This window comes from Hakea prostrata, chromosome 7, assembly GCF_041222555.1.
Source record: "Hakea prostrata isolate BN-2017 chromosome 7, UWA_Hpros_2, whole genome shotgun sequence".
Classification (NCBI taxonomy): Eukaryota; Viridiplantae; Streptophyta; class Magnoliopsida; order Proteales; family Proteaceae; genus Hakea; species Hakea prostrata.
This window is the reverse complement of record NC_142606.1, coordinates 62227413-62254465: the sequence shown is the minus strand read 5'-3', so window position 1 is coordinate 62254465 and position 27053 is coordinate 62227413. Positions and strand designations below refer to the sequence as shown.

General features: G+C 36.5%; 3 protein-coding genes and 1 non-coding gene across 4 annotated transcripts; 3 read left to right on the top strand and 1 right to left on the bottom strand.

Annotated features, from left to right (window-relative positions):
* Nucleotides 1–1330: 1330 nt before the first annotated feature.
* On the bottom strand, nt 1331–2280 carry LOC149011614 (uncharacterized). Its single transcript, XM_089162706.1, has 2 exons — nt 2116–2280; nt 1331–2002 (listed from the first exon to the last, which is right to left on the bottom strand). The coding sequence occupies exons 1-2, from the start codon at nt 2278–2280 to the stop codon at nt 1331–1333; spliced, it is 837 nt and encodes a 278-aa protein (XP_089018832.1).
* A 3702-nt stretch (nt 2281–5982) lies between these two features.
* LOC149011613 (small nucleolar RNA R71) lies at nt 5983–6089 on the top strand. The gene has a single exon (XR_016174861.1). It is a non-coding gene; the product is annotated as a small nucleolar RNA R71 (small nucleolar RNA).
* Nucleotides 6090–13569: 7480 nt separating this feature from the next.
* LOC149011612 (uncharacterized) lies at nt 13570–18269 on the top strand. Its single transcript, XM_089162704.1, has 4 exons — nt 13570–13644; nt 14196–14319; nt 14483–14662; nt 17603–18269. The coding sequence occupies exons 1-4, from the start codon at nt 13570–13572 to the stop codon at nt 17911–17913; spliced, it is 690 nt and encodes a 229-aa protein (XP_089018830.1). The 3' UTR covers nt 17914–18269.
* A 4778-nt stretch (nt 18270–23047) lies between these two features.
* LOC149011611 (cytochrome P450 90D2-like) lies at nt 23048–26721 on the top strand. Its single transcript, XM_089164263.1, has 8 exons — nt 23048–23403; nt 23495–23819; nt 23944–24093; nt 24188–24421; nt 24521–24610; nt 24690–24875; nt 25053–25174; nt 26272–26721. The coding sequence occupies exons 1-8, from the start codon at nt 23201–23203 to the stop codon at nt 26384–26386; spliced, it is 1425 nt and encodes a 474-aa protein (XP_089020389.1). The 5' UTR covers nt 23048–23200; the 3' UTR covers nt 26387–26721.
* The last annotated feature ends 332 nt before the right edge of the window (nt 26722–27053 follow it).

Sequence of the window (27053 nt, the reverse complement as noted above, 5' to 3'; positions counted from 1 at the left end):
AATAAAAGTAATACAGAAAATAAAGAAAGAAAAACCTAACTCACTTTCGTAGGAATCACGGTTGCACTTAGCATGTGCAACAAGCCTTTAAACCCCTAGGTTACCCTAGTGGACGAGTTGTGTCTCGTGAGTGTTTGCGAGAGAATATACACACAAAATTCTTAAGTGCTCTTCTAATTATTACGGCGGTAGTAAGAGTAGAAAGATAGATTCCAAGACAAGGACACTCCACTAAAGATTGAAGGGAATATAGGCACCCCCACACTTAAGCTCTTTACACCCTCTCTTGAGTCTAGCTCTAGGCAAACAATTCAATCGAGAAGTCTCCTCTTATCTTCAGTCTACCAGTTCACCCTCAAATAAAACTAAACTAGATACCAAATAATACCAAGAACTCAAGATCTAAGCAATATTGACCTTCTTAGACATTTCTCCTTTATAAGCACATTAATTCACTTCTTTCTTTAATGGTCACAGTTCTAGTTCGTGCAATGTCTTGCCTCTTAAGCTTTCTAGATGGCCTATGTAACGAGTGTTGGGTCAGCCGCTCTCAAGCCAGATGGCCTTAAGGGACTAGGTGTAGAATACCCCTCGAACTTACTTACTCAAGCCAACTAGGCTACAGGCCAAGACTGGACCAAAGACACCCCAACTGTTTGACGCGAGGCACGATGTTGGTGACACCGAGACCCGGTTACTAAGAAGGAGGTCTAACCTTTAAACTTCAGCATATTTTTTTCTTTTTCTTTTTTCACATTATACTTCAATTCACTTCACATTTAAATAGTCTAAAATCGGTCTCAACTTGTCACCGTAAGCACAAGGCAATACAAGATAACTAGATGGTCAAACTTTTTGGACTACCTGGAATTCCTATTTTCCGATTCAGCCTCGGTCTCAAAATGTAAAACCCATTACTATTCTCTCAAGAGGGTGTTCATTACATCAGATGGGATTTCTAAAACACTTAAACTCTCATTTTGTATCTAAGCAAGGAATTAAAACATTTATCTTACCAAAGCCAGAAAAAAATTGGGCACTTTTTTATCTTTGTGACAATGCTCTACCAACTATCAACAAGTCTTACTCGAGTTGACACCCCCCCACACTTAAATTATGCAATGACCTCAGTGCATGCAAAAAAAATAATGGAAGCAAATAGAGGAAAGAGTGTACCCGATGTTTGAAATCATGATAGAGCACGCTACAGTAAAACCTAACAACAAACAAAGAAAAGAGAAGAAAAAGAACAAGAAATAACATCTATACAAATGGGTTGCCTCCCATAAAGCGCTAAGTTTAGTGTCTTCAGCCAGACTCAGTGAGAGACTCATGAAGAGTCTTGAGGCAAGTCTTCTAGGTCCAACTCCTCAATAAGTTGGCCATCAGCAAGGCCATCAATATAGGGCTTTAGTCGTTGGCCATTTACCTTAAAGGTTTGCCCATTGAGTGGGTTACGGATCTCTATCGCACCATGGGGAAATACTTGAACAATCACATAAGGACCATCCCATCGAGATCGAAGCTTACCAGGAAATAAGCGCAATTTAGAATTAAACAACCACACTCGCTGATCAGGTACAAAGGACTTCCGAGTAATATGTTTATCATGAAAAGCTTTGGCTCGGTCCTTATAAATGCGCAAATTATCATAAGCATCATTACGCAATTCTTCTAATTCAGATAATTGAAGACGGCGAGTAGAACTAGCGTCAGACATATCAAAATTAAATGTCTTAATTGCGCAAAATGCCTTATGCTCTAACTCAACAGGAAGATGACAAGCTTTACCGAAGACTAAACGGTATGGTGACATACCAATAGGAGTTTTATAAGCAGTTCGATAAGCCCATAATGCATCCTCTAATCTAACAGTCCAATCTTTGCGGTAAGGTCTAATGGTCTTTTCCAAGATGCGCTTGATCTCACGATTAGAAACCTCCACTTGACCAGATGTCTGAAGATGGTAAGGAGTGGCAACCTTATGGGTAATGGAGTATTTCTTCAGCAAAGATCCAACCCGCCAATGACGGAAGTGACTACCGCCGTCACTAATAATAGCTCTAGGAAAGCCAAAGCGGCTAAAAATATGGCTCGGATGAAGGACATCACTACCTTATGATCATTGGTCCTAGTAGCTTTAGCTTCTACCCATTTAGAGACATAGTCAACTGCTACAAGTATGTATTCATGACCAAATGATTTAGGAAAAGGTCCCATAAAATCAATACCCCATACATCAAAAACTTCAACAACAACAATGGGGCTAAGGGGCATCATGTTTCTATGGGAAATATTGCCAACCTGTTGGCATCTAAGGCATGCTCTACAAAAAGAATGGGCATCTTAAACAATGTAGGCCAAAAAAAACCACTCTGCAGCACCTTTTCTGCAGTCTTATTACCACTAAAGTGTCCCCCACAGTCAAGAGTATGACAAAAGGATAAAATACTTTGAATCTCACTCTCGGGGGACACAACGACGAATGACTTGGTCCGAACAATAACGAAAGAGCTCGGGATCTTCCCAATAATAGTATTTAAGTGAGGAGAAGAAGCGGTCTTTAGCAGCCTTATCCCAAGCAGAAGGAATCCTCCCCGTAACAAAATAATTAACAATATGAGCATACCAAGGTGTAGATGTAGAAGATATAGCGAATAATTGCTCATCAGGAAATGTCTCACTAATCAACTTAGAGGGGATAGAATCAAGAGGAATCCGAGATAAATGATCTGCTACAACATTCTCTGAGCCTTTCTTATCTCTAATCTCTAGGTCAAACTCTTGAAGGAGTAGAATCCAGCGGATGAGCCTAGGCTTGGCATCAGGCTTAGAGAGAAGGTGCCGAAGAGCTGTATGATCTGAATAGATAATCACCTTTGAGCCCAAAAGATATGAACGAAACTTATCAAGGGCAAAAACCACTGCTAGTAATTCCTTCTCAGTAGTAGTATAATGCATCTGAGCATCTGAGAGGGTCTTACTAGCATAGTAAAGAACGACTGGTTTCCCATCTACCTTTTGACCCAAAATAGCACCAAGAGCAAAATCAGATGCATCACACATAATCTCGAAAGGGAGATACCAATCAGGTGATTTCAAGATAGGTGCTTTAGACAATAAATCTCGAAGGGTATGGAAAGCATGAAGGCATTTCTCATCAAAGGTAAAAGGGGCATCCTTTGCAAGTAAATTGCATAAGGGTCTAGAAATCAAGCTGAAGTTCTTAATGAAATGCCTATAGAATCCAGCATGGCCTAAGAACGATCGGACTTGCTTAATAGAAGTGGGAGGGGGTAGTTTGGCAATAACCTCAACCTTGGCCGGATCGACCTCAATACCATGTGCAGACACTATGTGTCCAAGGACAATTCCTTCTTGAACCATAAAATGGCTCTTCTCCCAACTTAAAACAAGGTTGGTCTCCACACATCTTTTAAGAACTTGTGATAACCGGTTGAGACACTCGTCAAAGGAAGATCCAAAGATGGAGAAATCATCCATGAAAACCTCTAAGGATTGGCCAACCATATCAGAAAAGATGGCCATCATGCACCTTTGAAAGGTGGCTGGAGCATTACATAATCCAAAAGGCATGCGTCTAAATGCAAATGTACCAAAGGGGCAAGTGAAGGTTGTTTTCTCTTGGTCAATAGGGCAAATGGGAACTTGGTTGTAACCAGAGTAACCATCAAGAAAACAATAGTGGCTTTGCCCGGCTAGTCTCTCTAGAATCTGATCAATAAATGGCAAGGGGAAGTGATCCTTTTTGGTGACTGTGTTCAACTTTTGGTAATCGATGTAGACACGCCAACCTGTAGTGGTACGAGTTGGGACGAGATCACCATTGTCATTCGGAACCACAGTAATGCCGGATTTCTTAGGGACAACCTGAGTAGGACTGACCCATTCACTATCAGAGATTGGGTAAATAATTCCGGCATCTAACCACTTAATCACCTCTTTTTTCACCACCTCTCTCATATTAGGATTCAGACGACGCTGAGGATCCCTACGGGGTTTCGCTCCATCCTCACAATATATCCTATGCATACATATGGAAGGGTCTATGCCCTTAAGATCAGCTAAGGACCAGCCAATAGCTGACTTGAATTCAGAAAGCACTCCTAGAAGGTGGTCTTCTTGCCTAGGTGATAGATCAGAAGAAATAATGACAGGCAATGTTTCATTTTCCCCTAAGAATGCATACTTTAGATTGGAAGGGAGAGGTTTAAGTTCCAACTTAGGGGGAGATATGAGGGATGAGGGTTGGGGAGATGCAGCTAATGGAGGTAGAGGCTCAAATCTCTTTGGAAATGGTGGCTGCTCCAAAGGAGTGGAAGAGTCCAACAATGTGTTGACTTCCTCAATAAGTTGGTCGATTCTCCCGGATGACAAGTAACGTTGTAGGGAATCATCAATAAGCATGTTTGGAGTATAATCCGCCACTTCCTCATCAATAAGGTTATTCGCAAAGCACTCTTCATCTCTATTTGGGCTTAAGGATGCATTGAAGATGTTGACTCTAAGTTTCTTATTTCCAAATGATATATCCATGACACCCGATCTACAATTGATGCAAGCATTCGTGATGGCTAAAAAGGGGCGTCCAAGAATGACTAGTGGTAACTTATTGGTAGGTTGGATTATCCATATCTAGGATCAAAAAATCGACAGGAAAATATAGATCATCAACCTTTACCAAAACGTTTTCAAGTAGCCCACGAGGTCGTTTGATTGAGCGGTCTGCTAATTGTAGTATCACATCAGTGGATTTCAAATCTCCTAGGCTAAACCTATCATAAACTGAGCCGGGTAAAATATTCACACTGGCTCCCAAATCAAGCAATGCTTTGCTTATGGATAGATCTCCAATGACACATGAAATTAAAGGTGTACCAGGATCTTTAAGCTTAGGGGGCAGTTGGTTGGAAATTATAGAGCTAACTTGTTCAGTTAGGTGCACAGTTTTCAGAGTCTGAGTTCCCATCTTACGCTTTTGGGTGCATAGATCTTTTAAGAATTTAGCATAAGCTGGGACTTGCTTGATAGCATCCAATAGTGGGAGATTGATATGAACTTGTTGGAATAAATCAATCATTTCTTGCATCTTAGCATTCTTTCTAGGATCTGGAATTGAGGATTTAAGAGCTTCAGGGAAGGGGGTTTTGGGAGTGTAAGATTTAGGAGTAGGACCATCTACAATTGGAATTTGCAACCCCTTACGAGGAAATTGATGGGTAATACTCATAGGTGGTGTCTCTTTACTAGGCTTGTGTGCATCATCACCAGTCTCATGGGTCAAATCAACATCTTCTCGACTCTCAAGATCGATGGGCAATGGCTTAGGAATGGACAAAGGTGAATAATATTTCTTCCCACTACGTGTCACATGAGACCTTTGGTTGGACTTGTTCTTTCCCGCACCCAATTTGATGATTAGGGTTACCTATTGGTTGACTAGGTAATTGGCTAGCCTCCCTCCTACTGATGGCATCAGCTAGTTGACCAAGTTGGGTTTCCAATTTGTTAATGGATTGAGAATGGAAATGCAACAATTGAGTATTTTGCTCTAATCCACTAAGTGTTTTTAGTACCTTATCCTCAAATGATGAATTATGTGAGGGCTGTTGCTCATTCCTATAGGCATTTTGGTGCATATTAAATGGAGGTGGATATGGGGTTTGTTGTCCTAATGACAAGAGATGGTCCAATTTCTTTGATAGAAAGTCAACCTTAGTGTTCATTTCAACAGTAGGATTGATCTCATAGAGACCGCTCCTCGTTGGATGCCCAATGGGTGGAATCTCAGTCCTAATTGCTGAAGCATGGTATTGGGAATTTTCACTAAGGGTCTCAAAGAATTTCCATGCCTCTTTCTCATTCTTGTGCATGAAAGTCCCACCACAAGAAGAATCAACCATTTGCCTATGTCGGTCTCTAAGGCCATCATAAAAGCATTGAACCAATTGCCATTTAGGAATAGCATGGTGGGGGCACTTTCGAAGTAATTCTTTTAGTCTTTCCCATGCCTCATGAAATTGTTCTCCTTCTTGTTGGGAGAAACTTGTTATTGCTCTCCTAATGCTATTGGTACGACCAATGGGGAAGAACTTTTTAAGGAACTCCTGTTGCATTTCTGCCCAAGTGGTAATTTTAACATTATCTAAAAAATGAAGCCAATGCTTAGCTTTATCTTTAAGGGAGAATGGGAAAAGCAATAACATTAAAGCATCAACTGAGAGGTTTTGAATTTTAATCGTGGAGGACACCTCTAAAAACTCATCTAAGTGCTGATAGGGCTCTTCATTGGCAAGTCCATAAAAAGATGGTAGCATTTGAATCACACTAGATTTGATCTCATATTGAGCTGCCTCTATGTTAGGCAACTTAATGCAAGAAACCGGAGTATATATCGTAGGAATGAAATGCTCACTCAAGGGCCTCATTGGAGGCTCATAGTTTGCCATGGTTCTTTGCCTGCTAAGGTTGGCCAATGTCTCTTCTAACTCTAAGTCAAGTGGAGTCAACTCAGGGTTTAGGGACGGACGACCATGCATACACACAGAAGAAAAAAAAAAAAAAGAATAAGCTAAATAAGGAAAATTAAAAGAAAATAACTATAGCAAAAGGGAGAGTTTAGGACGTACCTGAAGTGCAATCCACGTGATCTTTCAAACAAAAGTTACACATGTGGGATCTGAGGGATGGGGATTTTAAAAAATTAACCTAAACAACCCAATCTAATGCAAATATTACAATTGAAAAGTCCTAAATACAATTATATCTAAGAAAGAAAAGATAACAACCTAAACTAATTATCGAATCGCTACTCTTGCAGTTACCTACAAAACAAAAGAAAAAGAGATTAGTTAAATAAGCAAAGAAAAATAAAAAATTAAAAAACACTAAAATTACTCTAAAAATTATGCCTAATTGACAAAAATCAATATTAGCAACCGTGCTTTGGTTCCCCGGCAACGGCGCCAAAATTTGATCGTGTCGCTAACCAATCAAAAATAAAATCCTATACTAATCTAGCAAGCAGAAAGTACGGGGTCGAACTATGGGGAACTGAAAGGCTAAGTTACTAAGATTGAATTCAACAAAACTAAATTTAAACTAAATCTATTAATCAATGCAAAAACTTAAATTATGAATATGTGAAGATCTTTGGGATTTCGAATCCCCAATGCTTTTCCCTAACCGATATAACTTTATACTTCAAAGTAAATTAAGGATGGTCTTCCTAGGTATTGCCCTATCTTCGCAAGACTATCGTCCTTTGCGGAAGCTTGGCACGCTTAGTTCGCTGAGCTATAGAACATCTTTGGCCAAACTCAAACACAATCAACTAGAAGAGATAGAACAATCAACTTAATGAAATAAGCATGGTTCATCTACATCCCAAAGAAAAGGAACTAGCTACTCATTATCATAAAGTTCATAAGAAAAATAAAGATGAAACATAGGGGAGAGAGAGAGATGTGGTCTTCTTCTTCAGCAATGAGAGAGATCAGAGCCGCATTCGCCTTCTTCTTTTCTTCTCTGTGGCTGGCTTCTCTTTTATGTCTCCCGCACACAATGAATCCCCTCTCTTTACCCGTAGATTCGACCTTTATTCTTTCGGAATTTGGAAAAACTCAAAACTGGAAAGTTGTAGATATTTTCAATATCGTTCCATAGCATCTTGAATCATCGAAATCCAAGCTCATACGAGAGAGATATGCCCAAAATACTGAAGGTAGGTCTGTTTACCCGATTTTCAGATTTATTACCAATTTTGTTCCTTAGACCTCCACCTGTTTCCAATTTGGCTAAGATCTCACTTTTCATGATTTCTTGGGAAGCAAGATTGAATGCCATGATTTAAAATCCACCAATATCTAATATATTTGCCAACTTTACTCCATATTATCTCTAATATTCAAAATCACCTTGTTCCTGAAAAATACACAAAAATACTCAATTAGCTCTCTTTAATTAAATAAGTATGGGGAATTAAATCAAATAAATAATGGTAAATGCATGCTTATCAATTAGCTCCAGGCTTTCGTGAAACCAAGTATATCTCACTTGTATTTATTTATTTTTTATGTAATTGCCAGGAACACTGTCCAATGATTTGATAGTGGATTGGAATTTGGAAAGATGGTTTAGTTGGTTATAATGGAGATTTATCTCAACACCTCCAACTCCCCCACCCCCCAAAAAAATGCACTCCCACACAAAAAAAGAAAAGAAAACAAAAACCAATCCTCCCAACTGGAAAAAAGCCCCCGGGGGGGGGGGTGTTATGCTATTTCATGTATTATGAGTTATGACTTGAGTTTTCTATTTGATATTTTCCGGGGTCCCTAGAAGATTATGTCCATCGTATTGGTCGAACAGGCAGAGCTGGGGCAAAGGGAACAGCGTATACATTCTTCACTATTTGAAATGCTAGATTTGCCAAGGAACTTATTAAAATCCTTGAGGAAGCTGGACAGAGAGTCAGTCCTGAACTAGCTGCAATGGGGCGTGCAGCGCCACCTCCTCCATCAGGTATTGCTTTTCCTTCATACAACTGTTTTTGTGTACGTATGTATGTATGCGCGCTGTATTCCGCTAAACCATTTGTACATAATCTCCTAAATCAACCAAAACTGGATATCTACTACTTGCCATTACCTAAACTTTAATTTCCATCTTTCTGTTGCATGTTTGACCTTACCTTCTAGTTCCACTAAACCATGTCTAAGTAATCTCCTAAATTAACCAAAACTGGATATCTACTCCTTGCCATTACCTAACTTTAATTTCCACCTTTCTGTTGCATGTTTGACCTCACCTTCTAGTTCCCATCAAAGTTTATCCTTTGCTTTGGGTATGAATTGTTGATATGGTGTTTTACCCCAAAAGCAGAAGAAAAAAAAATGTATAATTGTTGATATGGTGGACTACATTCTGACTGGTGAGCATGCCATGTCATCATATAGTCAATGTAGCGTGTCTCATCTTTCTTACGCTTGGGTTTTTGTTTCTTTGCATTGATATTTTACTGATTGTTGATGTTAATGTTCTTTTCTGTTTCTGCTTCTATAACCAAACAGATAATGGGGGATTCCGTGATCGTGGCAGAGGTTTTGGTGGCCGCCCATGGAGTTGATTGGTGTGGGTTATGGATGGCCAGATACGTATGAATTGCAAAACAGATCGATCCCTACGACCATCTGTGGCTTGTATTTTGAGATTTGCTGATTGATGGTTGGACCCTCGAATCTTGCGGTTACTTAATTGCAGTACCTGGGATGTCTTCTTATTGGAGCTTAAATGTCACCATTAGCTGAGCTGTAGGCTTAATGTATGGCAATTTGTAAGATAGAATTACTCCACTAAGGAAAAAGAAAAAGAAAGCAACCTCAATTCTTCTCTCTTTTTCCACTCTGGTTTCCACCACTGCCTCTCCGTGTTCTTCACTGATTGAATTAGATTCTTCAGCTTACTTATTGTTACTTCCATCCAAGGGTTTCATGTTCTGCAAAATCCTCTTGATATTGTGTTTGTTTGTTGTTCATTACTTTTAACGCCCCATATGCTGCTAGGTAGCATTCTCTTTCTAATAAATTTTTTTTTCCTTAGATGATAATACAGTGTGGAGAGTAAAACACTGATACAAGTCCATGTTGGAAGGTGGTGTTCAGCCAGAGAAGTTCAGAGGAAGCCATATGACTTAAGGAGGTAGGTTTATCATTAAGATCTAGGAATCTAGGAAGAGGAAGGTAAAAAGATAACTCTTTTTCAATTCTAGCTACCAAGTTTGATTTTATTCATTGTAGGGCTATCAAAGAAGCTGAACTTATACCTTCAGTAGGATTGCGCCAAAGCTAGAAACAGGCAACAACCATGGTAAACAAAATTTTTACCTCATAATCCCCTATATTAAAAGAATATAACTGTTCCAGGGATTAATTAATAAAGCTAAGCTGTTCAAAACATACAACGATTTCCAAAGTACTTGGAATTCTATGAGAGGTTCTTCAATCGTGTCTTGGAGCTTCTCAGCATAGTTTAAAGTATTTCATGATACAATATGGTAATAGTTGAGATGTATTCATATTGGATGCTATACACATTGATATGTTTCTCTTTTTCTTTTATCCTAAAAGATATGCATGGATGCTACTTAATTCTTTTGTTTTTTTCCATGCCTAATTATATGGTTCACACTTTAAAATTCTAGCTAAGGTACTATTAGTGAATGTTGGAAATTGATAATTCATTCTTTCTTCTTCTTCTTTTTCTGGCGGCAATTTCAGACATACAAAGGGTTGTTTCAGCGAAGACTTTCCCTATAGTATATGACATTAGGAGGCTTGTTTCCTCTTTTCTTTCTGCAGTGTTGTTTGTATTGCAAAAGTTTGCAATTTGTTTTGCAAATGCTCTTGCAAGGAAAGGCATGTTGTCTCTAGGGGAGGAGACATCGTGGCCAATATCCACTCCATGGGTTCAGGAGCTTGTCTCCTCGGATCTTTCGGCTGTATCACCCTTCTCTGTCTTTTGAATAAGCGTTAAAAGAAAAAGATACATATGGAATTGTACAAATAAAGCGGTTAAAGGCCCAAACTCCCTAGGGGAGGTCTTGGGTTCGCACCCATTCAACAAGCATTAATTATATAAAAAGCTCCTTGAGGATGTAATCGTGGTGCACGATGTCACTTACTTGACCAATGCAATATCAATAGTTTAAAACCTTGTTCTTCAGATATGTTTCTAAACCCAGTCATTACAGCCATACATAAAATTTAAACTATATGAGCTCCATTTTAGAACAATATCAATAATATGTACGTCGAGACCCACGAATGTCATAAACTATTACACATACAAACATGTCAAACCTTCCCATTGGGGATTTCAATGTTCCTAACAGTTCGGTTGAACCATTTTCTTGCGTCCAAAAGCCACCAAATAAATGAGTCCTAAAGCAACAGGTGCATAGTTGATTGTATTCCAAGAGATTGGGTAGTAAGTTGGTAATAGAAAGACTGAACAGGTATAACATGTTCACAAGAAGACTACTAAGCAAACTACCCTGCTTGCCTAACCTGGTCAATGCATTGGAATACCTAACCATAACCAGGAGACAAAATTCTCGTTTAATTACTACTTTATTCCCTATATTTTTTTAAATTACTAATCTAACCTTAAACTTTACCTGTAATTATTGTTGCGCCCTACCGTCTCCATTAACTAAATGATGACATGACAATTTTTTTTATTTTAAAATCTCAAAATAACCCTAAGGTTTTATTTTATTTATTTATACTTTATATTAAGTTATATTTTTACCTTAGTAATTAGGAAAAAAATAACCATAATTTGGTAGCTCCTTATGTTTTAGTTTTTTTATATTTATTTTTCAATTTGGTGTTATTTTTTAGTTTTTGTTTTTTACTTTCCAATTTGATGTTACCAATTTTAAGACGATCTTACTTCCATTAGGTTTTCATTTATATACTATCTAATTTGGCGTTATAAATTTCAGGAAGTTCCTCTTCTAAGCGAAAAAAATAATTTAGGCATTCTATTTTTGGAATTCAAAATAATAAAGATATAACTCTAAAATTGGTACTTGATATGGTTTTTTTTTTTTTTTTTTTTTTTTTTAATTTGGACAGTATTGTATTTTGACTTCTCAATTTTAAAAGAACAAAATAGATATTAAACATACAACTATAACGGTCTCTTAACACTATTAGAACTGAGGGAGTAACAGTAATTTTATAAAGAGAGGGTCATTTTAATAATTAAGCTATGGTAAAAGGGGCAGTAGTGCTTATTCTAAAAATATATTTATTCTTTGTTAGATTTTCTTATTAATGAGGAAAAGAGTTGACAAAATACTTAAAACTCAATCATCCATCGTCATCTTCATTCTTCTTTGGATAAATATCACTTACCTCCCCTCTTAGCTAGACAAATAGCACTTACACCCCCTCTTAGCTGAATAATATCACTTACCTCCCCTCTTACCTAGCAAATATATCAAACACCTCATCTCTGTTAACTTGGTTAAATTTAACTTTTACCGTTAAATATTTTTTTTGAATCCCAAACTATCCTTGGCTAAAATATTTTTTATTTTAAACCCTAAATTATCATAATCGTCCTAGCAGTTAAAATACTAAATTACCCTCAATTAAAATAATTATTAAAAACCAAAACACTATAATTAAAACCCAATTTATCTTTAATTATTAAAAACCCAACATATCTTTTTTTTTTTAATTTGATCAAACAATTAAAAAAACACATACTACTATCAAGTAAAATTAAAAATGCAATTAAAATGGTATGTTGGGCTTTTAATAATTAAAGATAAATTGGGTTTTAACTATAGTGTTTTGGTTTTTAATAATTATTTTAATTGAGGGTAATTTAGTATTTTAAATTCTAGGATGATTATGGTAATTTAGGGTTTAAAATAAAAAAAATATTTTAGCCAATGGTAGTTTGAGATTTAAAAAAATATTTAACGGTAAAAGTTAAATTTAACCAAGAAAGTTAACAGAGGGGAGGTGTTTGATATATTTGCTAGTAAGAAGGGAGGTAAGTGATATTATCCAACTAAGAGGGGTGTAAGTGGTATTTGTCCAACTAAGAAGGGAGGTAAGTGATATTTACCCTCTTTTTTTTTTTTTTTGCTTTGTTTTTCTTTGGAAGTTGAAATACATTTGAGGGTTGATGAAAAGTAATATGAAAATTTAGAAAATATAGTAGATATTGAATCTGTTATTTAACTTCATTATTCTAATTGCAAGTAGGTGATTGATGTATAATTCGAAATACAATGGGTGTAAATGTAAAAAATAAAAAATTTCAAAAATAAAATTTTGGGTAATTTTAAGCTGGACCCCTTGAGGTTTGATCTATGTTATTTTTAGTCCAAATATATGGAGACTTTGTATCTCACTCCCTTGAGGTATCCAATAAGATCAATTAAGGACAAATTGTGATTTTTATGAGTAAAATACCCTCATATTTTTTCTACCATAGGATTTACATCATGTCTACATAATCAAATCCAACGGTGAAAATCAAAAGAATCGGGTATTTGCATAAATTTATGAATTATTAAACCTTTGAATATAAAATCAAATATTGTGGGTTCACTTGTAAAAACTAATTTTTATAAGAATCTTTGTTAGGTGATCAGACTCTTCTCCCTAAAACGTTTATACTCATTTGTTGGAATATCGAGCGGAGCAACCGGTGGTGGCGCACCCGGATCTCAGCTCTATTTCTGCCACCAATGTGAACATTCCATCTTGATAAACCCTTCTGCCACCACCGAACTTGCCTGTCCAGACTGCAATGGTGGTTTCCTTGAAGAATATGAAAACCGAGCTAATCCCTTTTTCACCTACTCCAACAGTTTTTCCGGTGTTGGTGGTGCTCCTTTTCCTTCCCTTGCCGCTGGGCTTGCTGGTCTTCCCTTCCTCGTTTCATCTTCCACCAGCATGGAAGTTTAGGCTGATTTCTTTGCCCCTCTTTGGCCCTAGAATCCGCCAACGATCAAGGAAGACAATGACGACAACAGTGCAAGATCCTTACGTCTTCAATCCCTTTGTCTTTCTCAAGAATTATCTCCAAACTTTGCATGTAGGTTGAGCCAATATTCAATTTGTCATTGAAAACAACCCCTCGGATTCTTGTGCCTTCCGGCTTCTGTTGAATCAAGAGGGATTCTAGCAAATGAAACCAAAACGTTTTAGGGAGAAGAGTCTGATCACCTAAAAGAGAGATCTTATAAAAAAATAGTTTTTACTAGTGAACCCACACTATTTGATTTTATATTCGAAGGTTTAATAATTCATAAATTTATGCAAATACCCCACTCTTTTGATTTTTACCGTTGAATTTAATTATAAAGACATGATGCAAATCTTACAGTAGAATAAATATGAAGTTATTTTCTTCATAAAAATTACAATTTGTCCTCAATTGATCTTATTGATACCTCAACCCTCGGAGGAGGAAAATGCAAAGTGTTCATTTATTTGAACTAAAAATGACATAAATTAAATTTGAGGGTCCAGATGAAAATTATCCTAAATTTTTTTTAAAGATCATAAATAAATATAATAATTTAATAAAGGAGTATACGTGATTTTTTTTTACTTTTTTACTTTTTTATAATATAATTTATAAAGAGTAGCAAAGTAAACGAAGAGGACCGAGGAAAACTGACGAAGCGGACAGAAGAAAACTTCACAAAAAGGCCAATAAGAATAGGAGACAAGAGGAAAACTCCGAGGAAGGAGAGAAGAAAGATTGGTGATTCCAAAACTCTAGACCACCAAACCCAAAAAAGGATCTATTTATTTGAGGGTGACCCACCAACAATTTGCAAGCAAATAATCGCTTTTGCTTCCCGTTTTCTGTTTATCCTCTGTGTTTGATGTTTCCATGGTTTACTGATTCTGTTTTTCTATTGCAGCTGAAATAATACAACAAGGCCAAAGTGTTCTCCTCTTCGCCATTAATGGAGACTCCGGCTGCTGGTGCTGGTGCGGTGCTCCTCCTCCTCCTCCTCCTTCTGAGCCTCCAAAAGTGCCTTCTGCCAAACGCTTCAAGTTCGTGTGGCCAATTCTCTTAACTGTGAATCTTGGTTTGGGAGGTCAGTCTCTTCTTTTTCTTACTCTTGTTAAATGCCTTTTTGCGTTTTTATGCTTGACTCAACAACCCATAAAGGTCGAAACCCTAAGTTTCCCTATCTCAATGTTTCGCTTACCATGAGGCCATCTGGACTTGATTATTTTAACCAAAAAAGGAAGGAGATGAGTTCATGTCATTTGGGTGCATCAGGAGTTGCGTAGTTGTTAAACATTCGAAATTTTTCTTTCTAAAGAAATCCTGGATTGAGTGTACCCACTATACTAAAATTGTGTTACATTTTCCTTTGAGATGATTTGATCAGGTTTAACATATTTGGAGACTCAATTGTTGACAGCAGACATTTTCTTCTTCCCGTATTTTTCTTTAGTCAAATTGAGTGGATTTCATTTAAATTGTATTATGGGACACCATTCAATAATTGTGCAAAACCAACTTTTTGGTTGTATAGCCTCTGAGTTCATCAAATGACTAGATCCCTTTCACCATCATTTCACTCAGTTAGGGACACTGATTCGAGTTAGGAGGTCAACTGCTGTTTTTGTTGTGTTTGTGAAACTTGATCTTTGCAGTATAGTTCATTAGTCATATCCTTTAGTTAGATTGGCACGATCCTTAATTGTTGAAAATGGTCAGGGGACTTGACTTACATGGTTTTCCTTACTTTCTAAATCGAGGATAATTTGAAGTGAGTTGGTTGATGCAGTAGCTGTGGATTGGACACCACTGCCTAATATTGATAATCAATTTCTCATCCATTCTTAACAATATATTAATGGTGCCACTACCAGAAACCTAGTCATGTCAGGTCATGTTGCATGTCATGATCTCAGTTTCCATTAAATTAGAGAAATTTGTTGTTTAACATATGTTTGAGCTCATTGGGTGTGCATACTACCTATGCGACCAGAGATCATAGAGATGGCAATCCTTTGATTTCATAATTTGATGAAATTGGTTACAACTCTTCTTGATGTACTATTGCATTATTTGTATTGTGTCGATACCATAAAAACCCATCAATATGTGAGACATTTTGTGCTTCATTCACCAACTTGTATTAGAAATGACAATGAGAGTTCCTCCCAGCTTCATGGTTTCTGAATGGATATAGGATAGGTCTTTGATAAGAACTCTTAAGTCTCATCACCGATCTCCCCAAACACAATGAACAAGATAAACTTCACCAGAAATTGCCATTCCAAAAATACGTTAACAGCAGCATAACGATGGCTGATTTCATTAAACAAAGAACTAACACTTATATCAGATGATTACAATCGCTTTCTACTGAATGATTCTCTAACAACCAAATGAAAAACCAGCACAATCACAAAACAATAACAAACTCCTACCAAAACCTTACCCGAGAGACCCCCTCTCCCAGCAAGCTCCGCTTGCTTCTTACTCCATAACTTTTCGCATCCCCTCAATTCCCTGCCTTTCCCCCTTTACATAACAGAACATTTCTAACAACCTCTTACACCACTCTCCAATCCTCTCTTGCCACATGGATTGTCTCCTCTGCTTCTCTGCCAACAGCAGGGTAGTGGTTGCTGTCCAATAGAAGTTGGCCACCTGTTCCTTTTGTCTTTTGAGGCTGATCTCCTGTAGCTGCTGAGGGTGATTCTGTGTTTCTTCCTCTATTCTTTCATTTGTACAACCCAAGTTATGAGGGGCTTATCACGGTTTTCCTTCTTTTTCTTTTCGTTGGAGAGGTTGTTGGTAGTGAATTCCCAATTACAGTTGGGTTACATTAAAGATCAATCCTAAGCCTCTATTTGTTTGCTCTCTTCATGGATAAATTAACCAGGGACACTCAGGATCGGGTCCTGGTGGCTGGTTCTTTGCATTTTACTGATGGTTTTGTTTTGATGGATGAAATAATGTGGAGATTGAGGGCAAGTTGTAATTATGGAGATCAACCTTGGAATCAAAAGGTTCTAAGATAAGTATAATGAAAATGTTTATAAGATTTGTAACTATATTTACAATAGGAAGGATGATGACGTGGTGAAAGTTGATGGGAGGATACTAGGCAGAGTGATTATTTTGGTATCTAGGCTTACTGATGAATAAAGGATAAATAGATGATGATGTTACATAAAGAATGCAGTGTGTTTAAAACGTTCTGTGATTGGTGTAGTCCTTTAAGAAATGCAGGAAAATTTATAATGGTAGTCTTATGGCCAACTATGATGTATGGTGTGGAAGGCTAACCCGTTAAGAATCATGGTATAGATAAACTCACTGTAGCTGAGGTGAGAATGTTGAAATGGTAAAACTAGGAAGAATATAGTAGAATGAACAAATGAAGTAGCTTTGATACATGCAAATTGTGAGAAAGTCATCTGAGGTGGCATGGTCCTATACAATGGAGACATTTAGCTGTTCTAGTTGGGCAAGCGGTTTAATTTGGATTGAGGGAGTTAAAAGAGCTAAAAATGACATGAGTACAATTGGTGAGAAAGATGTATAGATTAGGCTTTCAAAAAGTATGGTCTTGAATAGAGCTGATTGGGACGTACTGATGTAGCTGACCCCATTTAGTTTGGATAAGGTTGATATGAGTTGAGTTTGTCATTGAGCATCTGGTTTCTTTTTCTTTTTCTTTTTTGGTATAGACCGCCACTAGTCATGATGAAAATTAATCTATTATCATGTCTATGGTCCATGTATATATTGACATAGCCATTGTATTAGTTGACAAACTTCATGAATATTCTACTGGTGGGTTATTCATTTAATTATTTATTTATTTGCCCTTTAAGGTCTCTTAATCTCATTACAGTTTTCGTTTAGATAATGATATCTGTCCTTTCCACTTTCAACTTCATCACTGATCTGTGCTTTTCTATTTACCAAAGTTTCTGTTTCAGTTTAAAATCTCTTAATCTTATATACTGTATCTTTCTGTTTACTGAGGAAAATGCAACTTTTGTAGCTTATATGCTGTTGACAAAAAAGAAAGATAAAGTAGTAGATGATGACAAACCAGTAGTAGATGTTCCTTCCACTCCAACTAAAAGTACGACTACTGTTACTGGAATATCATCACACCCTGGACCAAACATAGAACAACCAAAGGTGGAGCGCCCACCCATACCAGAGGACCAGCAGCGTGAACTGTTCAAGTGGATATTAGAAGAGAAAAGGAAAATTAAGCCAAAGGATAAAGAGGAGAAGAAACGTATTGATGAAGAGAAGGCCATTTTAAAACAGTTTATCCGATCAAAGTCCATCCGAAGTTTGTAAGACAGAAACCCGTGCTCTGGTTTGAAAGTTTACAGATTTAATGGTTTCTTTTCTTTATCTATTAATGATTGATGATTGTTTTCACCTGACTTGTGATCTTTACTTCTTGTGGAACTACCAAGTGCTTCACCCTTGTTATCTACAAGTTTGCGTTTTCAATGAAATTCTTTGGAATGTTTAATCTTTTGGTGCAAATTGAAAAATTTGTATTTACTTTCTACAAAATAATAAATAATAAATAAATCAATTGCATTTACTGTTTTCTTGTAATTGGTGAAACATACCAAGAACCATGGAGCCCTATTTCTTGTATGGAACTCTTTAGGCTTGTTGGTGACTAAATGTCCTGTTACTCAATGCTTTTTCTTTGGAGCAAATGAGTTTATGCATTGATTCACATAAGCTAAACATTCCCTCTGTTCTTGGAGCTTTTTTGACCGGTCTTAGTCCTACTAAAATTGGGATTCGACCGGTCTTAGTTTTGATTCAGTAAAGTCCCAGCCTTGGGAACCAAGAAGTCACAATGAAGAACTCTTGCCTGAGCTAGAATGTGCTGGATTTGTGTTTTCTTTCTTGACCAGATATTTGCTGTCCATAATGGATTTTATTCATGTAGCATCTGTACAGAAAACAGAAAAGCAGGACCTGGGTCTTCTCTTGTGATCCTAATCTTAATTAAATTTTTTTTTTATATTTCTTTATAATCTGATTTCTAGGAATTGTAGTTCCCAGTGTAGAAAACTTCAGTTAGTTTCAAGGGATGCATGGGTTTCTAGTGTGAAATTCTCTTAGACAAACATTAGAGTTTTTTACTTATTTCTCTTATTAGTGAATCATAAACTAATGTTGGGTCTCTTTAATACAATATATTACGTATGGATCAAAACCAAATTAATACCATTAGCCGCCATTAAGTATATTCAGATTTCAAACGTAGAGGGACCAAAATGTCCTTCAAGTTATTTAATAAATTGTGTTAGTAATTTTAACTATATAATTAATGCTTAATGATCAATTATCTCTTTTTAAAAATATATATTAATACAATAGATTAAATAACCTGAAAGGCACTTTGGTTCCTTCACTATTGAAGTTTGAATATATTTTACAGTAGTTAACGGGGTTAGTCTGCTTGGGACCCACACGCAATATATTGTATTAAGAAGACCCAATATTAGTTTATGGTCCACTAAAGAGATTCATGTATAAAAAAATATTTATTTATTATTGCGGAGAAGTCTTAGTTTTCTTCCAATAGCATTCATATTTGTGAAACATCCAAAGGTTCAATTTTGAGTTTCACTTTTCTAAGGGCCTGTTTGGTTACATAAGTCTGGAGATTTCAAATCTATGGAGTTATAATTTATAAAATTAGATGTTTAGTTGTGAAATGAAATCTGTGGATTCATTCTAAAAAACTATTTGATCGATGTGATTTTTGTGAATGTGCAAATGTATAGTTTTTTAAAAATCTCTAAATTTCACCCCTTACCCATAAATCTACAGATTCACGTTTTTAGTGTAAAAAAATGAATCTCTAGATTTCATGAATCTAGAGATTTTTACAACCAAACGGGTATAATTCTCAAATTCATGAATTCCAGAGATTTGAAATATCTTGATTCATGTTAACCAAACAGGCCAATATTTCAAGCTCAGTTACACCTAGTGCTATAAAAATACATTTCGTTTCAAATGCTCTCTATTTTCTTCTCGAAATCTATCTTTGAGAATGAATAACAATAATGTTATGGGCTATAACGGGTTGGTAATGGTCTCAAAACTGCCGCAACCGAATCTAAACTTCTAGCACAAACCGTTAGCCAACCTTAACCCAAACCGCATCAAACTGAGACTATTATTTTGCAAATGGATTGTGTTTGGGCTTAGTGTTTTTTTAGCTTGAAACCGTTAAGCCCAAATTGAAACCACTCCAAACCGCATAGTTGACACCCCAAGTCTTGATCGTTATTACCCATAGAGTTAGAGCAACATCTTTCTTCACACTTTTTATCACACATCTAAGAGGGGGTTTCATTTCAGAGCACTACACAATAGACTAGAGGTGGATCCCCTCCCAGGGACAGAGCCAGGATTTAACATTTCTTTAGGGGAGAGGTTAATAAAATATTAATTAAAAAAAGGCGCCAAAATTGGCTTTTCATAAAATGCCCCCTTCCACTTTAAGGAGAGTTCTGCCTACGTTCCCTGCTAAACATATGGTGAATATCTCAACTCAGAAAAGCAGAATAGAATTGTGAACAACGCTATTTATCTCATGCATCATTACGGTTCCAATGAGAGAGTTCACACGAAAAATCTAATAATGGTGGGTTTTAAAATTTATGGGACAAGGAGGCCATTTTTCCTTTTCTATGCATGCGCTTGACAACCTTTTTTTTTCGTTAAAGCAAATACCCAAGTGGACTAGAACAACGAGGAAAAGATGATCAATGCATAAAATTGACTGTTGAAAGAAAAAGCAAAAACATTAGATTTGAATAATGGGAAGGATTGAGTTTGACTTAAACCAAAGCCTAGGTTTTGATGACCATCGTTGCAGTGGCTAAGGGTGTTTGGAACATTTAAATGATGTAGATTTTACCAACCTGCAACTAGATGGAGTCCCTAATAACAATGGTAGGGTTTTGGATGGACCCTCCTCATGGAATGAAAGATATATATAGGGATGTCAATGGGTTGATCTAGGGGAAAAAGCTTGGGTCATGCGCATTAACAGTCAAGTCGAAATCTCGATTTGACAGCCTGAAATGTATGGCTTGATGGTCCTACGCATTTAATGTGTAGGACCCAAGCAAGACCCCGGTTCAGGCCGGTTTGGTTTGGATTTTTTGGTTTCTGGTTGTTAGCACCTAACTCAAATTAAGGGTGTCAATTGCGTACTTAACCGTATCGAATCGTGCCGTCTAAAGCTACATCGTTCAAAATTTGGTAAGGTACGATACTAATTTCAGATACTCATACCATCGGTATGTAGCAAAACCATACCAAATTAGTGTCGTACCAAATTAAAGGATATAAATATAATTTGACAATTAAAACACTTTACCTTTACCCTATCCCTAATTCCTTGTTTCAGTCTTTCGTTTCGTCTTGCACTCCTCTTTGTTTTGTCTCTATTAATATCAGATTTTATCGACTGTTTGATCGCAATTTCATTAGGATCTTAATGAACTAATAACAAAAGTGGCATGGCTTCATTCGTACCATAATTGTACCGCACTAGATATATACCATGTTTAAACCATTTTTTTGCACCGATTTAATGCCGAACCGTTTTTGCAAATGCTGAAACCGTATCGTACGGTATAAAGTCGATGCGATATGATTGTGATTTTTTGTATTCAAAGTTGATACCGTTCCGATTTACACCCTTAACTCAAATACAGACCATTAGTATCTGTTTAACATCATTAATCATTTATTACCTGCTTGATCACATCATACTCTTTTAATATTCCTCTTGTACTTCCTGGGGTTGGTCCTAGCATTTATGTTTTCTTTTTCTTCACCCTCATTTGTTAGTTGATTGATGGGTTGGAGCATTCCCCATCCACTAGTGCTTTCTCTTAAGTACTCTTCATCATTATTTCCTTGACTTTTTGAAGATAGAAATCTAAGATTAGTCCTCGAGCTGCATTGATCATAAATTATTCACTTCTTACAAATTGATACTTTTTCTAGTACAAATTTAAAGAAGAAAAACTATAAAGAGGTGAGCCACATGGTAGCCTCATTTATAAAATAGAGAGAAAGAAAGGGAAGTAACATGCGAGGTTTAAACAAGATAAGAGAAAAGAGGTCGGCTATTTGATATGATGAAAAGTGTGTTCTTATCATTGCCAAGGGACAATATTCATTCTCTCTCTAGAAATAGAGTCAATTATACACATTTGTTACTTAATTAGTGTTCCATGATGGTGATCATAGTCTCATGTTCTATCTGTAATTCGAATACTGATGAGAAGAATGTTTGTTTCCATTAAATTATCAATCCCAATCGTTAGCTGTTTAGTTTGTCATAAATAATTAACATTAGTAATAATAAATCAATGCAAAAAATCTCCGCCGGGAAACTCACCTGCCACAGCCCGGTGTGCGACGTGGATCGAACACCGGTTTATAAACCAGGGTTGGCAACCAAAGAAAAAAAAATAAAAATAAACCAAAAAAATAAAATATAGTATGGGAGGATTAGGGTCTGATCATTAGCATGAAAGGTGTAGAAGATGTAAGAACCTTCAAGAATATTTTTCTTTCTATGATGGTCAATAGTCATTTTGGATGCTTTCCTGTCTAATAAACATAGAAATTGCACACCACGGTAGCATTTTTCTTTTCTTTTTTTTTTTAAATTAATATTTAAATTTGGAAAATGATATATTTTTAGCCACCAATTCAATTAGCTGAATTGGTTTTATTGCCTAATGCATACAATGTCATATCAACATCAATCATAATTGATATTGGGTTCGAAAGTATACATGAAGTATTACTACTTATAAACAACCTAAATCTCTTAGGACCTGTTTGGTTACATGAATCTATAGATTTCAAATTTCTGGAATCATGAATCTAAGAATTATACCCATTTGGTTGTAAAAATCTCTAGATTCATGAAATCTATAGATTCACCTTTTTACACTAAAAACGTGAATCTGTAGATTTATGGGTAAGGGGTGAAATCCAGAGATTTTAAAAAAGCTATACATTTGCACATTCACAAAAATCACGTCGATCAAATAGCTTTTTAGGATGAATCCACAGATTTCATTCCACAACAAAAAATCTAATATTATAAATTATAACTCCATAGATTTGAAATCTCTAGATATTTGAAATCTCCAGACTCATGTAACCAAACAGACCCTTAATTCATGATATTTAGTAATAGAAATTTTTGAAGATTTATAAGCAACCAAATATGGTATGCTTGTTTACCAGATACTTATGATATGATAATATGATATGGAGCTAATGATCTAATCATAAATGTCGATTGTGCAATTATATGAAACATTTATCACAAACCAAATATGGTATGCTTGTTTGCCAGATACTTATGATATGATATGGAGCTAATGATCTAATCATAAATGTCGATTGTGCAATTTTAGAATAAAACTAAGGATGATGAGGTGTAGAATCCCTGGAGAATAATACATATGGTCCTCATCATATAGCAGTGGCCATCATCATCGATCATATTGAATGGTTAGAAAAGTAAGAAATAGGGTTACTGAGTAACTGGAGAAATTCATCCAAAATGGACAGTGGCTTATTGCTTTTGGGTTTGGTAGGAATTGTATTGTTCTTTCTCCTTCTCTGTAAGAGTTTGAGAACCAGGATCTGCAGGTGCCCACTTCCTTTAGGAACTCTTGGATGGCCTCTCATAGGTGAAACCTTCGAGTTCATCTCTTGTGCTTACTCAGATCATCCAGAGAGCTTCATGGATAAGCGTCGAAGCATGTAAGTATTTCAACTTTTGTGTTGTGTTTTAAGATATTTGCATGTTTGTTTAGAGACATTAATGGAAGAATCACGTACCTGTGTTCTTCAGGTATGGCAAGGTCTTCAAATCACATATATTTGGTAGTCCAACCATCATATCTACAGAAGCTGAGGTTAGTAGGTTTGTTCTGCAGAGTGATGCAAAGGTTTTTGTCCCATCTTACCCAAGATCACTCACAGAGTTAATGGGTAACACTTCCATTCTGGGCATCAATGGAAGCTTACACAGAAGAATCCATGGTCTCGCTGGAGCTTTCTTCAAATCTCCTCATCTTAAGGCTCAGATCACCCAAGATATGCAGAAGTATTTGCAAGAATCCATGGATGCTTGGGAAGACAATCGCCTCATCTACATCCAAGATGAAACTAAAAATGTCGGCTCTCTCTCTCTCTCTCTCTCTCTCTCTGTGTGTGTGTGTGTGTGTGAGGTGATCTTAAAAATAAAGTAGAACACAGTTCTAGAATTCTTCCTTGCTAAGTTGCTAATTTTTTCATCAGATTGCATTTCAAGTGCTTGTGAAAGTTTTAATTAGTTTAGAGCCTGGTGAAGAAATGGAGTTTTTGAAGCAAAAATTTAAAGAATTCATTGCTGGTCTTATTTCCTTACCTATCAAGATACCAGGAAGTCAGCTTTATAGATCATTACAGGCAAGTTGATTTAACCCAATAAATTTCCAGAAGCTAGTACCCCATTCTCATTCTCATCATTTCTTTCATCTTTAACTTAATTTCTCCTTTTCAGGCAAAGAAAAGAATGGTGAAGTTGGTTCATGAGATTATACAAAACAAGAGGAAAAGCAGCCCAAGCATTCACAGAGATGTGGTTGATGCATTACTCGGTGAGCAATTAACAGATGAATTAATATCAGATAACATTATTGATTTCATGATTCCAGGGGAGGATTCAGTGCCGCTTCTTATAACTCTTGCTATAAAGTACCTCAGTGATTCCCCTAAAGCTCTTCATCAATTAATGGTTTGTACCCAGCTGGTTTTCCTTTTTGTTCTTTGATTAAACTTATCAAATCTAGCAAATGCTGTAGAAAACAAGGCCTTTAACTTGCCATATTTGCAGGAAGAAAACATGAAGTTGAAAACCCTAAAATCCAAACTTGGAGAACCTCTATGTTGGAGTGACTACATGAACTTGTCATTCACACAAAATGTAAGTTACAACTTACAACCTTGGAATGTAAATAACCCATGACCATCATGACCCTATCATTCATTTATGTTCATGTCAGGTAATAACTGAGACATTAAGGATGGGAAATATCATCGTAGGAGTAATGCGTAGAGCCATGAAAGATGTGGAGATAAAAGGATATTTGATACCCAAGGGATGGTGTGTCTTTACTTACTTCAGATCAGTTCATCTCGATGAACAACATTATGATTGGCCTTACCAGTTCAATCCATGGAGGTGGCAAGTAAGAATTGAAGGCCCTGATCATCACCTTTTTGTAATTAATTTCTGCCTTCTTGCGTTGGATTTCTGTCTTTTCATGCCTACTTTTTGAAAAACTTGTCTTCTTGACACGACAGACAGAAATACAAGAGAGCGATCTATCAACAATAACTCTACCTTGACTTCACAATAATTTCAGGACAAAGACACGAGCTCTTGTAACTTCACCCCCTTTGGAGGTGGACAGCGACTTTGTCCAGGACTTGATTTGGCCAGGCTGGAGGCTTCCATCTTCCTCCACCACTTTGTTACTCAATTCAGGTACCCTCCCTCTCTCTCTCTCTCTCTCTCTCTCTGTGTTGGATGATGAGGGGTCTGTTATATATGTTGTGACTCGAATTTTTTTACCCAACTTAAAAAATGGACCTACATCGACATATTTTACTAGACAACCCAAATGACCCAATTCCTGAGCAATGTGATGAAAGGAGATAGCTTAGGCCGATAAAAGATATATACTTTATGTTCTCTTATTTGGGTCATTGTGAGATTTGAGATTTTGTCTTAGGGTAAGAATTTTTTTTAACACCATTCTGACAATTAATTGAGAGGCCTCTATTATGTTCTTATTCTACATAGTAAGAGTTATTCCTCTTCGTCCCATGGACGTAAATACACAGTATTGTATTGGTGTGTGGACTACGTTAAATATTTGTGTTATTTTTCTTGGTATTCATTCTAATAAGATCTGTTATAGGCAAAGCACAAGGGGGTTCTTTCAAGTTTTAGACAATCTGAAAGGCCAAAAAAAGGCATTGAGTTGCAGAAGCCTTGTGGATATCTTCAACAGATATTATAGAACCTTAACCGTTTGAGTGGTTTAGGATGTTTTGGTCATTTTGTGGGTGTAGGGTTTTTCTGTTTTGTTTGAGAAAGTAGAATGGATTAGGGTTAGCTTTCATCTTCATCTTCATAATCTGTGATATGACAGTCAGACGATAAAATAGACAAAAGGTGAATCACTGCCATGGCTTAAAGAATAGCACCTGTGGGAATGCATAGAAAACCCAGAAAACATAATCTGACAAGAATAATAAGATTCAGCAGAATTGCATGTGCACTGCCCTTACTGAAGCATTAAGAACACTGAAACTATCTTGGATTCGCCTTCTGCTCACGAGTGTTACTGGGAACTGGGAACTAACAACACCATTTCCCTATACTTTTTTTCTTTTTTGGGTTCAAAACCATTTCCCTATACATGGCTTGCAGAGACCACCAAAAATCCTTGTTTCTTCTTCTGTAATCTTGTTCAGACATCATGATCTGTATAACTCAAACTTCTGAGATACAAAAAGATCTATTTACTTTGCATGAAAATCATGCTCCAAGATTTACATTTTTATTACAATTTGCAGGTGGGTAGCTGAAGATGATTCGATTGTAAACTTCCCTACTGTAAGATTGAAAAAGGGAATGCCAGTGTGGGTCAAAAGGAGGTCGGAACCCTTCTTGCAAGTGGACAACAACTAAACAAACAACCCTGAAAAGTTTCCAATCCAATGAAGAAGGATAGCCAGGAGTTGGGTTTATTACACATGTTTGGAAGGTAGATTTGGCCCGACACAAGTGTCCTTCATTCTCTTTCTTCAGCATATCCCTTTCTTTCAGTACTATTTCTTCCTCCTTATCATCTTGTCTGTTTACTCTGTACAATCACATGTAAGTGATTTGGGAAAAAGCAAGAAATTATTGAACGCTTCCAAATTGTACTCTTTTGTTTGTTGGAGTTGTCTGTTATATCCAAATTCAAAACCATATAAGGAATGGAATATTAGCTGTTAGTTTCTGAACTTTTTACTTCTTAAAAAAAAAAACTTTAATTTTTTTTTTTTTTTTTGGAAAAAGGTAGCTGTGTATTAGAAAGAAAAGAAAAAGTTACAATCTGAAATAAGTCTTCCCTTCAGCGTCATCTTTTATAATACGAGACAACGCTTCAGGTAAAGAATGAGGAGAGAAAGAAATTTCATGTACAGATGGGTAAAGCCCAACAAAAAAATCAGCTCCAGCATTAAGCTCACGGACAACATGATGAAGCCCATATTGGCATAACCGTCTCAATGAGTCTCGGATATCACAGACATCCTCTGTTGCATACCATGGTACGGTAAACCGACCTAAAATCATCGCAATAGCACTC